Here is a 15,040-nt window from a genome sequence, read left to right as displayed (position 1 = left end):
TGAAAAAAAGAGTGTTCTCTAGAGGGCACACACTCTTCTGCCCGTTTCCCCAAAGCCTGGCATCTTCTGCCCCATTCCTTCTAACCTATCCCTCTCTCCATTTTGCCTTTTCCCCACTTGTCTCCTCGTCCCAGTCTCCTTGCCCAACCAGCTCTAGTCTTTCCTTTGGTGCTCAATGTTAAAGCCTCAATCTACTCTCCCACGCCCAGCTCCCTCCTCACACCCCAACTCCTTGTCCCCCTTCTCCTTGCCCAGAAAGTCCCAGTTCCCTCTCCAAGTTCCTCATCCAATCTCAGTCTCTGTCCCCCACCCCAGATGCTTGTCCCAGTCTCTTTGTTCAACTAGCCCCGATTCTTGCCTTGCACTGCAGCTACTTGTCAGATCTGTCTCTCCTGCCCTGACCTTCTGTTCCACACCCACTGGCTTCTGCTCCAAGTCTTCCTGGTCCACCAGTCCCTTTCCCACTTCCCAGCCCCTCATTCAATCTCAGTGTTTCTCTATCCTGGCCAACTGGCTCCCTCTCCCGCCCCTCAGTAGTTTGAGCATTGGCCTGCTAAACCCAGGGTTGTGAGTTCAATCCTTGAGGGGGCCACTTACGGATCTGGGGCAAAATCAGTACTTGGTCCTGTTAGTGAAGGCAGGGGGCTAGACTTGATGACCTTTCAGGGTCATTTCCAGTTCTGTGAGATAGGTATATCTCCATATATTATTTCTGTCACTGGCTCCAAGCCCCAGTCTCTCTCCAGCTTCTAGTCCATGGGTGGGCAAACTTTTTGGCCTAAGGGCCACATTGGGGTTCTGAAACCATATGGAGGACCGGGAAAGGAAGGCTGTGCCTCTCCAAACAGCCTGGCCCCTGCCCCCTCCCACTTCCTGCCCCCTGACTGCCCCCCTCAGAACCCCTGACCCATCCAACACCCCTGCTCCTTGTCCCCTGACCACCGCCTCCCGGGACCCCACCCCCATCCAACCCCCCTTGCTCCCTGTCCCCTGACTGCCTCGACCCCTATCTACATCCCCACCCCCTGACTGGCCCTCGGGATTCCCATGCCTATCCAACCCCACCATTCCCCATCCCCTGACCGTCCCCTGAACCTCCATCCCATCCAACTGCCCCCGATCCTTGTCACCGGACTGCCTCCCCGGGACCTCTGCCCCTTATCCAGCCCCCCCACTCACCGTCCTCTTACCATGCCGCTCAGAGCAGCAGGACTGGCAGCCACGCCGCCTGGCTGGAGCCAGCCATGCCGCTATGCTGCCTGGCAGGAGCTCGCAGTTCCACTGCCCAGAGCGCTGGCAGCACGGCGAGCTGAGGCTGCAGAGGAGGGGGGACAACAGGGGAGGGCCTGGGGGCAGCCTCCCTGGCCGGGAGCTCAAGGGTAGGGCAGGACGGTCCTGCAGGCTGGATGTGGCCCACGGGCTGTAGTTTGCCTACCTCTGTCCTAGTCCCATCCTCTTTGCCCAGCCAGTCACAGTTTCTCCTCCTTCGACTCCTAGTCAGTTTCTTTTCCCCGCCCTCCAGATCCTGTCTCATCAGACTCCTTCTCCTAGTCTATTCCTTTCTCTTCCTCTGGCTTTTGTCCCCTCTGAATTCAAATCAGTTGGCTTCTTCCACACTGCCTGGGTGCCAGCAGCGGGCTCATCTCTTATTATCTGTATTATCAGAGTTCCAAGGAGCCCTAGTCATGGACCCAGACCCATGGTGCTAGGTGCTGTACACAAACAGAACAAAAAGAATGTTCCTGCCTATGATGGGATTTACAAACCCCACACTGGAGAAGCAAGGGCTTAAAGAGCAACCCTGGGCCCAGGCAGCCGCACCTACAGGGCCTGCACAAGCTGCAGGCAAGTCTCTAAAAACAGAGAAGAGCAGCTCAGAAGGAGGCAGGCAGTGGAGGGGAGCAGATGGTCACCCTGAGCTCTGAGAGTCGAAGTATTGCCCCAGAGGCACCTTGCCTGCGGCCGCACTACACAGCCCAGAGGAGAACCACAAAAGAGCACAGTGACTGGGTGTGCAGGTCAGAGACTCAAGAGAAGGACTTCACCCTAGGACAATCAGCGGGGGCTGGGGTAGGAAGTGGTCCAGGGAGTGCTGTGGTCTGATACCCCAAGAGACTGATTATAGTCACCCACTGCTGAGCCCTGGACTGGAGCTTGGTGGAGTGGGTGGATCTTGGCTCCCCTACCCCCACCCAGCAAACAGCACAACCCCAGATGCCTTCATCTAAGATGACAGGCCTATGGGAGCAGATCATGATTATTCAAAGGCCCAGTCCCTACTTCCCCAGTGCAGGGAAGAGGAGCTAGAAACCCCTGCCTGACCACTAGGCAGCACTGTGCATGGTGGCACACCATTTATATTGCCCGAAGTACACTGACAGCACAGAAGAGCCAGGCTCCTGCTCTCAGGTCCCAAGTACAGCCCATCCCAGCCTGCAGAAACAGGGAGCAGCCATTACATGGGAAGTCCCTGGGAGCCCCTGTTGTCCTGGGCTGGAGCATGCTCAGTTGCTCCATAAGAATGGTGCATTTGCACTCCAGTCAGCACTGGGAGCTGTGAGAAGCTCAAACATGCTCAGTGAGGATGGAATCTTCCAAGATTTTAGCTGTTAAGACCTAGCAAGTCTCTACTGAGCATGTGCAAAGTGTGATTTTTCAAAGGCTTATAAATTGGACAAATTTGAGCAGATTTTCATGGGAACAGCAAAAGGCAAATCCCTGATACAAAGGTCACACACCTGCCAAATGTCAGGTACGTGCTCCATAGCATGGGGGTGCTGGAGCATTTGAAAAAAAGATCACTAGAATTTTTTAACCTGGGCAAAACAACGTAGTTTCCCACAGCTTTGCTCTTGGAAACAGCTGAACCATTTTGGCTGAAATTTTCCAAACAAAATTCAATGTGAGGCAGGTGAAATGCAGCATGGAAAATTTCAGCCCAAATGGTTAAAGTTTGGCAAATGATAAGTCACTGAAACCAAGGTCTTGTGCTGGGAAATGTTGGGCAACCTCATTAGCAGGCAGCACTACTAGCCCTGTTACATCATACCCGCCCCCAGCAGGGTCCTGCCCCATCCTAGCAACAGAAGTGAGTGGAGAAGATTTAAGTCAGCCTCTGTTCCCATTTCATCATTTACTGATAGACATTTTCTACAGCACTCTTCTCTAGAATAGTTCCTCCCCATTATCCCTGGAGTCTCCTCCCGCCACACACTAATCCGGAGCTGATTTCTGAGAGCAGAGAAAGGTAGTCTTCTACCTCCACTTTCGGGAGGTTGCTAGAAACTGGATGGATAAAAGAATGTGCTTGTTCTATCTGATGAGGACAAGGGATATAGTCTCTCCTTTTCCCTATTAGGCCCGAGGAGAAGTGTGGGGATGGGGACACCGTGCTTGTGGGAGAGTTATTTTCCTCTCTTTCCCCCAATTTTGCCAGTTAGCAGGACAGGTAGAGTGCTGCTGCTAACATCGTATCAGGGAAAGTGTGCTGAAGATCCATTCCCACTGAAAATTATTTGGTTGAGTTCAGATGTCACATATTGCCCAACATCCAACCTATTCAGCAATTGTTATGTAACCTGGTTATCTCTACTTCTTAGGTCCTATCCAATATTACTGTAGTCCTTGGTTAAAGGAAGTACATGTGAGCTAAGCACAGAGGAGGAAATATCTGCCAAAACTGATTTCTCCTTTTTTTGTGAAATGGAACTCCTTTAATCTGCAATGGCAAATCAAGAGCATCTGACCTTGCTCCATCTTTATAATACCATCATCATATATTGAAACTGATAAGAGAATCTGCATGATGGCACAAGAGCTATGAATAAAACCCAGCTTCTGGAATACACAGGGAGAGAGCAGATGCTGAGCCAGATGAAGCTGAACAAAGCTGAGCCAGTGAACTCAGTCTTGGGGCTCAGGGTCAACTACACCATTCAAAAGGAACTAATGGCACAGAACTGGGATTAGTTTCTGAATCGGCTTCAGGGAGGTTCTCTTAGAAAGAGGGAAAAATGCCCCCCCTGTCAGTTACTAACAGAGGGAGGAGGAGAATGGGAGGCAGGAGAAAAGCTACATGAGAAGTTGTGGTTAGCAAAAGTTACTTAGAAGCAACCCCAGAGGAATGCCACTCACCAGGCTGAACTTCTCCTTCACAGGTCCATAGTCACTCATTAGTTTGCTTTTCATATTCAGTTTCAGGATATCACCACTGGAAGTGCCAACATAGAAGTAACTATCATCTTCTGTCATCTGAGGGAAGGTTTAAATAAGGAGATCAGGATCAGGTCATTGTAGACATTTATTCCATGCCCATGATTACGGTGTATGAGTGGCTTTACTTCAGCATATTGCCCTGATTTTATTTGGGATGATATGGGTAAAGTTTATGTTCAAACACACATAAAATGTTCCAAAGCTCTGTTGAAAGTTAAGACATTTTTCTAACTAAATCTTGTTAACATTCATAAGCAGAAAAGGGATTCCCAGAAGAAAAATGCTACAGGACACAGCCTGCTACATTATTACAAATGGTCTTGATCACCCATAAGTCTGCTTAGCTATATAGTTTTCACAGAAGAATACTTACCGTAATACACGTGATTACTCTTTTCAGTGGCCCTGTTTGGCATTCTGTTGGCCAGATTTTTCGATTTGGTAGATCTAGTTCCCATACTCGAATAGTCCCACTGTAGCAAAAGAACACACATCCTAATCAAATTTATATATGCAGGAGTCTCTGAGACCTTCTAATACAGCAGTGTTCAAAAAGGACATTTAATATGTTCTGTCCGGGATCCCTCATCTTCTTAATATAGAAAGGAATAAAGTACAATTTAGAGAGAGGCAAAAAAGGAACCTGTCCTTTTTATAAGGTAGGTTCTTGGTAACTTCTCCTACTGCACCACTTACACCCATGTTGACTTATCTGGTAGAGGTATGAACTATGCTCTTGGGGAACATGTAATGACCTAGATACCTGCCATTACTCAGAGAGACATGCACTGTGGGGCCCTGATGGCTCAGGTTATTTCTGAGAAGAACAGCCAAGGGAATGTCCAGGGCATCCAAGACTATTTTCTAGTACTGTAACTTCACTAGCAACACAAGAGCCACCATATTATTTATTACCCATAAAAAACTACATTAACAGAACATTCAAGATGAAAACTCCAACACTCAAAAGTTAGGAAATGCCAGAATGAAAGATGCCCAGGAACCTTAATTCAGTCCTCCTGTGCTGATGCATTATGATGCGGGCTTTAATTACATGTGAACATACCATTTTTTGCATAGGACTCCTGCATCATTCCTTCCATGGGGAATCATCATCGAGCAAGTCTGTTTGCAGTGGGGTCCCACAGGAATTGATTCCTGGCCCTACGTTACTTAACATTTTTATCAATGACCTGGAAGAAAACTTAAACTCACCACTGACAAAGTTTGCAGATGACCCCAAAATTGGGGCAGTGGTAAATAAAGAAGAGGATAGGTCGCTTACATTGAGCAATCTAGATTGCTTGGTAAGCTTGGCACGAACACCAATGTGTGTTTTAATATGGCTACATGTAAATGTATATGTAATGCTGACAGACCCCAGTCACCAGCAGGCGGAATTGAACCAGTAACCTCTGCAGCTTAGTGCAGGAGCCTTTACAGCCTGAGCTAAAAGCCAACAGCCTGTTAGCTATGGCTGTAGAGCAGACTCATTTTAGCTCGCTAAGTGGCCTCGGTGCCACTAGATCAGTGGTTCTCAAACTTTTGGACTGGTGACCCCTTTCACACAGGAAGCCTCTGAGTGCAACCCCACTATAAATGCTGGAGGCGAACAGGGATTTGGGGTGGAGGCTGGCAGCTCGCAACCCCCCATGTAATAACCTCGTGACCCCCTAAGGGATCCCAACCCCCAGTTTGAGAACCTCTGCACTAGATGGGACAGAACACCACACCCAGAAGGTATGTGGGTTACATACACACCTAGGAACAAAGAATGGAAGCCATACCTACAGGGAAGCAGGGACTCTGAAAAAGATTTGGACAGGGTGGTGGATAATCAGATGAACAGGAGCCTGCAGTGCAAACCTGTGGCCAAAAGGGCTATTGTGATACTGGGATGCATAAAGAGGGGACTCTTAAGTAGAAGCGGAGAAGTTATTTTATCTCTGTGTTTGGCACTAGTGCAACCGCTGCTGGAAAACTGTCTCCTGTTCTAGTGTTCACATATCAAAAAGATTGTTGATAAATTGGAGAGGGTTCAGAGAAGAGCCATGAGAATGATTAAAGGATTAGAAAACCTGCCTTATAGTGACAGACTCCAAGAACTCAATTGATTTAGCTTAACAAAGAGAAGGTTAAGGGGTGATAGGATTACAGTCTATAAGAATCTACATGGGGAACAAATATTTGACAATGGGCTTTCAAGCTAGTAGAGCACAATTCAAGGGCTGGAAGTTGAAGCTAGTCAAATTCAGACTGGAAATAAAGTGTACATTTTAAATAGGGAAGGTAATTAACTATTGGAACAATTTATCAAGGGCTGTGGTGGATTCTCCATCACTGGCAATTTTTAAATCAAGGCTGGATGTTTTTCTAAAAGATATTGCTCTAGGAATTGGGGGGGCGGGGGAGGGGAGGAGTTCTATGGCCTGTGTTATACAGTAGGTCAGACCAGATGATCACCGTGGACCCTTCTGGCCTAGGAGTCAATGAACTATCTTATGATCAGATCACAGGATCAGTACATAATTGAAGAAAAAATGAGGATGTGAATCAGAACTGTTCTACCACCAAGACACCACGTAACAAGCAGAGAGCACAAAGGCCTACGGATAAGTCACACTGAGCAGTTTGCTCCTCTGTTTCGACCTCCTCGTGGAGAGTACAACCAGAGAGCTGGATGGGGCTGCAGAACCAGAGCTGGAAGTATTTACAATGATAAAACAGCACAGTGCCACTGAAAAGGAATTGCAGCTTTTTCTCACCTCTTCCCTTCCTTACCCCTCATCCGACCACTATCCTCAAGTCCCTTCATGTCACTCCACTCCTGTACTATATCCCCCTCATCTCGAATGCTTTGTTCCTTGAGCATTTAGTGCTCATTACATTTTAAAAACCCAACTCTTAATTTCTAACTGAAAAATCCATCAGAACCAACAAGATGTGTGGACAGATTGACAAGCAAGTCCATCATCTCCTCAATCTGCCTTTGTTGGTTATCACTTGCAGCGCTATGTCTAAATCTAAGCTTAGAGAGCTTCAAGCAGGGACCTTCTCTTTCTTTTGTTCTGTCTAGCACACTTGGAGTGCCATTGCCACCATTTTCAGAAGCACCTACAATTCCCATTGATTTCAATGGCAGCTGCAGATCCCCAGCATCTTTAGAAAGCAACCCACATACAAGTAATAATATATTTAAAATGTGGAAATACGACTATTTTGCATCAAAGAGCTCTCTTATACCGTACGGGGTGATATCCTCACTGGCTGTGATATGCAGTAAAGAAAAAAATCCAGCAATCTCTGAGCTGTCACTGCTCCTGAGTTAACATGCCATTGTGCAGAGCCATTTATCAACTGCTCTTCTCGGGTAAACATTAGGAAGCAAATATTTTAACTGCTGCATGGGGAGTGCTAAATACAAACCCCTGCCATCAGTAACAGAACTGATGCACGCAGTTCCCTGTGCACTGCTTTGAAAACACTCTCTGTGTGCAACAAGCAGAAATGCCTGTAAGGGACAAGCTGATGGATATTCATAGGCCCCTTGACAGTGATAGGAAAAAACGTTAACACTCCACATTGCTTAACTTTCCTTCCATCTAGGTAAACAGTCTTTGTAGAAGGAAATAGCTTTGTGGGTTCCCCCACCTCAACAATTCTCTACTGTCGGCTAGACAAGACCTCCTTACTTTCCAGCACTAATGAACGCCTCGTCTCTGCAGTTGGAGAACGCCAGGACGGTAGCATTTCCAGCACTACGGGCTGAAGCAGGGCTGCCGCAGATGGCATCTCTCTTAGCTATGCTCCATACAACCACGCTGCAGGGAAAGAAGGGTTTAAAAAAATAGTTTCAACTTGTTTAAACCATAAGAATATGTCACCAATCATTAGAGTGAAGCTATCTTCCCAAACATGTTGCTAGATGAATCCAGGCTTGGGGCCACTTTGCAGAGAAAACTTTCACCCACACTTTTTGTGTATATATATATATAAATGCAATTCAGGTCCCTTGTTCATAAAGCAGCTTAGTGGGTTTGTGCACTAGCCTTTTAACCCCTGCTATTTTAATTGTCTTAGGTCATCAGTAGAAATTGATCTGATGGATCTCATCCTGTCCCCATTGTGAGAGACAGGACAACTTCCTGCAATATCTTTTTGTATTAACTGTATGAATGGGTTAAGTATCACTGTTGGCCAGGCACTGTATGAACACCACAGAGGGAGGGTTACCACAGCTCCTCCAGGAAGTGAAAACAGTAAACAGCAGGGGAAGATTAAGGCAAATCACTCAGGTTATAACACCTCCAGACAGATACCACCTCCTGGGGATGCTCGCATATTCTGGTTCAAACTAGATTCTCCAGAGACCAACATACAAAGAAAGGACTTTTGGATAAACAGCCCAAGCTTAAACTGACTGAAGGCCAGCATTCTGGTTTGAAGACAAATGAACTCATAATCATGGGGAAAACCCAGTTGTGGGTGTTGAAGGACTAAAACCTGCCGAAGCCTCTAGGCTGGAGCTGAGGTGACCGCTGATAAGCTTTTTTGCATGTGTGCAGTTTCTTTTATTGTTTTAATCTGTTTTCTCTGTAATGCTTTCACCTTAAGAATAAAGGTAACTGCTAAGAAGGAGCTGTGTTGTAACTTGTAACTGCTGGCCATACACTAGTCAGAGCCCTCGGAGAGCAGGCAAAATGCAGGCGCTGGTCTTTTAGACAGTCTGGCTTGTTGGCGATATGACAGTATAAATCATGAAGATGTGCAGCCTGGTCAGAAGGGAGTGACACATGGGTCTCTGCCTAGGGGAGGAGATGGCTGAAAGCTGGAAACCTTTAAGAGGGTGTCCTCAAGGGACCACAGAGGGGGAAACACAGGTCCAGTTACCCTGAAACTGTGATGCCCACCATAAAGACACCATACAATTTGACATCTTTGGCTTTCGACTGGCCAGGAGTGGAGCAGCAGAGCCGATGCAAGTCAGGAATCAGGTACAGTGTCAGAGCCACACAGAACTTGCCTGAAATAAGGCCCAACCACACAAACACTCAGTAAGCACCAAGGGCAGTAGTCCTGATTGAAGTCAAAGGGGCTGCTCCTGGTAGTAAGCACTACACACAATAAGAAGTGTTTGTAGGATTGGGCCCTACATCTTTTTCTCATCTATGCTACAATAGTATTACTTCACTTTCATCTCTTCTCAATTGACTCACAGTTTAAAAATATTATATATTGCCCTGTGTGTATTTAAGTCTCCCTCTGTTATTTGTGTGCTCAGTTTACCATACAGCATAAACAGCATATTTCAAATAAAAACTACATGGGATGTAACACGGCCCAGGCAGAACTCAATGAGGGTGTATCTGCAGAGAGATGTACAGTTTTAGACATACAACTCCCATGAGAAGACCTATGCTTTCAATCCATTGCATAGCTCCACAGAGAACCTCATCATTAAAGGCATGAATGTTCTTCCCTGCATTTATGACTGGGTGTATAGGCCCCATCCAATGACTGACAAGGATAGAAGCCATGTGCAGAGAAACCCACAGCTGCCAGCCCCTCTCATTGCATGGGAATGTGACTGGCAAATAATTCTGTCATGAGGGACGAGAAGGTGAGTGTGCTCCTGACAGTCTCTCTTGGCCAAATTCAAAGGTGAACCTATGTTGATGTAATTTATACCTTCTTCATGTCCATACGTTAAGCCAAACAGATTCCCTAAAACTCACGCAGTAATAAGATTCAGAGCTGATAAGAGGAAGCTGCCAGCAGCACTTTTGCCTTCATTTATTTGGTCCTCAGACACGGGTAATTTCCATTTAACCTGGCCCTCTGCTTATGTGACTTCTCTGATGGGGGAGGAGAGAGATTCAAATTTAATCCTGTTACCTGCCATCATCCTGGCCTCCCAGTGACACCAAGTAAAGTTCATTTGGAGAGAACGCCAGTTTTTCAATTTTCCCCTTGTGAAGTGACAGCCGAGCAAGCAGCTCTCTCTTCTTGTAGTCCCACAAAATTATATCTGCCTGGGGCCCAAAGAACATTGGTTAGAATTTTCTCAGATTCTTAGGTGCAAAAGGTGCTTCTGAGTTAGACTTCTTTCCAGCCCAGGACTCTATTTCTATGAATAGTCTTCAGCTTAGCTACACTAAGGCCATGTCTACACTAGGAGTGCTTTACTAGTATAGGAACAGCAGCATATTATACCAGCAAAGCTGCCCTTTGTACCACTATAGTAAAGCCACCCCCCATGAGCAAAATAAATTATACTGGCAAAAGGGCAGCTTTGCTGGGATAGCATCACCTATACTAGATGCTTCTGTCAGCCCAGCTATACTGGGCGGCACTCACCTTTTCATACCCTTGACTGACATCATGATGCTGGTGAAACTAATTGTGTAGATCTGGTCTAAGAGACGTCCCAAAAGAAAAGAGGGACTTCCAAGTTTAAGATTGTGTTTCATTTTAGAGTCTGAGTAACATCAGGGCCAAGAGGACAACAAGGGACAACATACAAGATTGAGAGGTCCAAAACTGGACATTTTAAAATACTGCAAGGTGCTACTGCCCCTTTCGCACAAGGATCTTAGGGTGCCCTACAAAGAGTCATTCATTCATTCATTCATTCCCATGATGAAGGCAAAAAAGGGCCAGATTTTCAAAGACCTTGGGTGTCTAAACATGCAGTTATGCACCTAGTGGGATTCTCAAAAGCATCTAAGTGACTCTGGAGCCCAAGTCCCATTTTCAAAAGTGACTGATACATTTAGCAGCCTAATGGGACGTGGGCACCTAACTAACTTTGGAAAACGGGACTTAACGCGTTTTGGAAAATTTTACCCTAAGTGACTTGCTTAAGGTCACATAGCAATTCAGAGGGAGATCTAAGAGTACATGTCTCCCAGTCCCCTGAAAAGCTTTTCCTCTTCTAGCATTTTCCCCCTCAAAACAAAAGCTTCAATTATTGTTTAAAAAACAAGAACTCCCACTGCCAAAAGCTCAGCTCTGAATCAGTTAGCCTATACTGATGTAGTTAAAAATAACAGGGCCTGCTGCTATAGCCTTTACTCACAGGCTTTGTGCTACTAAGACAACAGAACTACATGCAAGACTACTGACTACAAGATCAGTCCTCTGAGGAGGAAGATTTCAGTTTGATACTCACCCCGAAGTCATTATTCGAATCCCCCAAAGGTTAAAATAATCATTTAAAAAATATTACTCACCTTGAAGCCCATGAAAGTGACCTGTCCAGAAGCTACATAACATCCACTCCGAGACACAGCAACACAGGAGACATTGTTAGTGTGGCCGTGCAGGAAAGCTTGTGTGTTATTGTTCAGGCCTTGAATAATTATGGTACATCCCAGAGGATAGATAAAGTGCTCCCGATCAGGGTGGCAGATCAGACCAAAAGGTACATGCCCTACAACAGAAAGGGAGTAAGACGGAGAATTCAGAGATTCACAGATTTTAAGGCCAGAAGGGACCATTATATCATCATATCACATGCTCTTAAATTATACCCAATTACCCCTGTATTGAGCCCAATAACTTATGTCTGACTAAACACAACTTGCGTTTGGCCAAAGAATAATTTTCAGAAGAGAGTTATTCTTTAACCTCTAAATCAGGGAAGCATGATCAATGGTCCTGCTACATTTTTTTCCTATGTGTGGCATGGCTGCCAGAGCTCAGGTTTATATCCTCTGAGCACAGTCTCATTCTCATCCCAGAGGGAGGAAGGCTGGCCCAGTGGTTAGGACACTAGCCATGGACTTGGGAGACCTGGGTCCAATTCCGTGCTCTGTCAGATTTCCTTGTGATCCTGGGCAACTCACTTAGGCTGTCTGTGCCTCAGTTTCCCATCTTCAAAATGGAGATAATAGCACTGCTGTGCCTCACAGTAGGATAAATACATTAAACATTGTGAGGTGCTCAGATGCTTTGATGAGGGGAGCCAGAGAAGTACAATCAATTGATTAATTCCATCGACCCTTTGTTCCCTCTCTTCTTAATTTATTCCCTCTCCCACATTCAATTATCACCTCCCTTTTCCTACTCTCACTCCCTTTTAATAATTCTCCATGTTTCTCGCTCCATCACACAAACCCTCTCCTTTGCTCTTCCTTGAAATCCATGGAACCAAAAGTTCAAATCCAATTCTGGCCTTATCCGTGTTCTTCATGCATCTGAGGTAGATCCGTGCATTTTGGGGCCGGCAAAGGGATCCCTGAATAGCTATATTTTGTAAATGTCTATGAAAGGAGTTCTGGAAATGTAATATCCCTTCACCAGTATCAAAGTGCATCCACCTTTGAGGCACAGAGCAGGGCAGCCTAGAAGATAACTGGCACACTGTGCAACAATGTTGGGAGAGAAGGTTTTGGACAAGAAGCTAGGGCAAACCCCCTACTCTTATGATAAATGCTTTGGGATTTTAAAATCCATGCAGAGCGCACACATGGAAGCTTAGTTTTAAAATTCTCAAAGGGAAATGCATAGTAAAGTGCATGAATTCTGTTGCATCCACCTCAGGCCCATGCAGAACACAGGCAAGGTCAAGAATTAGATTTGAACCTCTGGATCTCAGGATTTCAAAACTAAGTCCATCCCTCTGGAAACCAACATAAATTTCACTGGGATCGCACCCTAGTCCAGATGTTATTGTTGATGTAGCATAGCAGACAGGTGTGCCACTGTGCTGACAGGTGCAAGAGATGCACCCCTTCCTTGAGGTTACAAAATCGAAACCCAAGACAAAGAGTGATGACAAAAAAAATCAAAACAGGCCAATGGGGGTGACAGAATGAGAGGCTGGGGTGAGTGGGCTAGGTGAGGCCAGATGGGGAGAGGGTGACTTCATTGCTCTGCAGGCAATTCTGCCAGGCAGAGATGTTTTTAGTAAGTTAAAATGAGTGGCAGGGTCCAGAGAGAGGGCTTGGCAGGCGGAGAGCAACAGGGTGCGCATAGGACCCCAAGTTAGCCCTGAAACACACTGGACCCATAGAGGCAGATCACCACTCCCCAGGGATGGGGGAGGGGCCTTTTATCAGAGTTTGAAATAGACCATGAGATGAGGTCAGGTCCCCCAACCCTGACCACCACCAAACCCTGCCCTTCCCACTAGATTCCCCCCCCAAACCGCCACCAGGGCCCCCAACCCACCCCCCATTACAGCCCTCCCCCCCCAGCCCAGCCCCCCCCATCAGGACCCCCAGCCCAGCCCCCAATACAGCCCTCCCCAGTAGATCTCCCCAATCCCCCAGCCCAGCCCATCAGGACCCCCAGCCCAGCCCCCAATACAGCCCTCCCCAGTAGATCTCCCCAATCCCCCAGCCCAGCCCATCAGGATCCCCAGCCCAGCCCCCAATACAGCCCTCCCCAGTAGATCTCCCCAATCCCCCAGCCCAGCCCATCAGGACCCCCAACCCACCCCCCATTACAGCCCTCCCCCCCCAGCCCAGCCCCCATCAGGACCCCCAGTCCAGCCCCCAATACAGCCCTCCTCAGTAGATCTCCCCAATCCCCCAGCCCCCCATCAGGGCGCCCAACCCACCCCCCATTACAGCCCTCCCCACCCCCCCAGCCCAGCCCAGCCCAGCCCAGCCCAGCCCCCACCATCAGGATCCCCAGCCCAGCCCCCAATACAGCCCTCCCCAGTAGATCTCCCCAATCCCCCAATACAGCCCTCCCCACTAGATCCCCTCAAGCCCCCAACCCAACCCCACGGAAACGCCCTGGCACCAGGGTCACCCCACAGCGACCAGCGGCCGCGGCGCGGTACCGTTGAAGCCAATGACCGCCTGCAGCTCCAGCTCGCCCAGCGCGTCGCTCTGGGCTCCCGGCTCCCCCGCCATGGCGCTGCCGCCCGCTCCCCTCTGGCGGCGGCTGTGTACGCCCGTCCCTATGGAAACCGCGCCTGCGCACCAGCCTCCCCCGCGCCGAAGGCTGCACATGCGCAGAGCCAGAGTCTGGGCCCGGAGGAGAGGAGCGGGGAGGGGATGCAGCAGGGCAAAGGTCGTGACCGAAAGCACCCTGTGCGGCTCAGGGCAGAGGTCATGACCCTACAATGAACCTAATCGCCCATAGACACAACCTGGGCATCCAGGGTGCAGTCCCCAGAGACCAGCAGGCTCCCAGGGCTGCAACCCTGCCTGGAGGGACCAGGCTTCCCCTCCTGCACCCCGGGGTGACCCAGCATCCCCCCGAGAGTGTGCCCTCCTGGAGGGGCCTGGCACCCCCCAACCCTGCTCCAGGGTGCACCCCACCTGGAGGGACCAGGCTTCTCCTCCTGCACCCCAAGATGACCCAGCATCCCCCCCGAGGGTGTGCCCTTCTGGAGGGACCTGGTGTCCCCAAACCCTGCTCCAGGGTGCACCCCACCGGAAGGGACCAGGCTTCCCCTCCTGCACTCCAGGGTGACCCAGCATCCCCCCGAGGGTGTGCCCTCCTGGAGGGACCTGGCGTCCCCCAACCCTGCTCCAGGGTGCACCCCACCTGGAGGGACCAGGCTTCCCCTCCTGCACTCCAGGGTGACCCAGCATCCCCCCGAGGGTGTGCCCTCCTGGAGGGACCTGGTGTCCCCGAACCCTGCTCCAGGGTGCACCCCATGTGGACAGACTGGGCATCCCCACGCCAGGGTGTGCCCTGCCTGCAGGGGTCCTGGCAACCCACCCCTACCCCCTGGGATGCACCCTGCCTGGAGGTGACCCACATCAGGGTGCATCCTGTGTGCCAAATATGCTGGAAGATGCCAATGGTTGATTCCAATGGAACCAGGTCAGGATCAGTCTAAATAGCTAGTTGGCCTAAACCC

The 15,040-nt window shown here is 48.7% G+C and overlaps 1 protein-coding gene across 1 annotated transcript in view; it reads right to left on the bottom strand.

Annotated features, from left to right (window-relative positions):
• CFAP52 (cilia and flagella associated protein 52) overlaps positions 1-14,106 on the bottom strand; it is a 30,181-nt gene extending 16,075 nt beyond the window's left edge. The window contains exons 1-6 of the mRNA XM_030534697.1: positions 14,009-14,106; positions 11,448-11,647; positions 10,111-10,247; positions 7,908-8,036; positions 4,589-4,688; positions 4,135-4,251 (exon numbers count right to left, since the gene is read on the bottom strand). Coding sequence (XP_030390557.1) covers positions 4,135-4,251; positions 4,589-4,688; positions 7,908-8,036; positions 10,111-10,247; positions 11,448-11,647; positions 14,009-14,081 — 756 coding nt within the window. The 5' untranslated portion in view covers positions 14,082-14,106. The remainder of the gene's footprint in view (positions 1-4,134; positions 4,252-4,588; positions 4,689-7,907; positions 8,037-10,110; positions 10,248-11,447; positions 11,648-14,008) is intronic.
• Positions 14,107-15,040: the final 934 nt, after the last annotated feature.

This window comes from Gopherus evgoodei, chromosome 15 (assembly GCF_007399415.2).
Source record: "Gopherus evgoodei ecotype Sinaloan lineage chromosome 15, rGopEvg1_v1.p, whole genome shotgun sequence".
In the NCBI taxonomy this organism is placed as follows: domain Eukaryota; kingdom Metazoa; phylum Chordata; order Testudines; family Testudinidae; genus Gopherus; species Gopherus evgoodei.
Note: the sequence above shows the minus strand (reverse complement) of the source record. Positions and strands in the feature narration are given on the sequence as shown.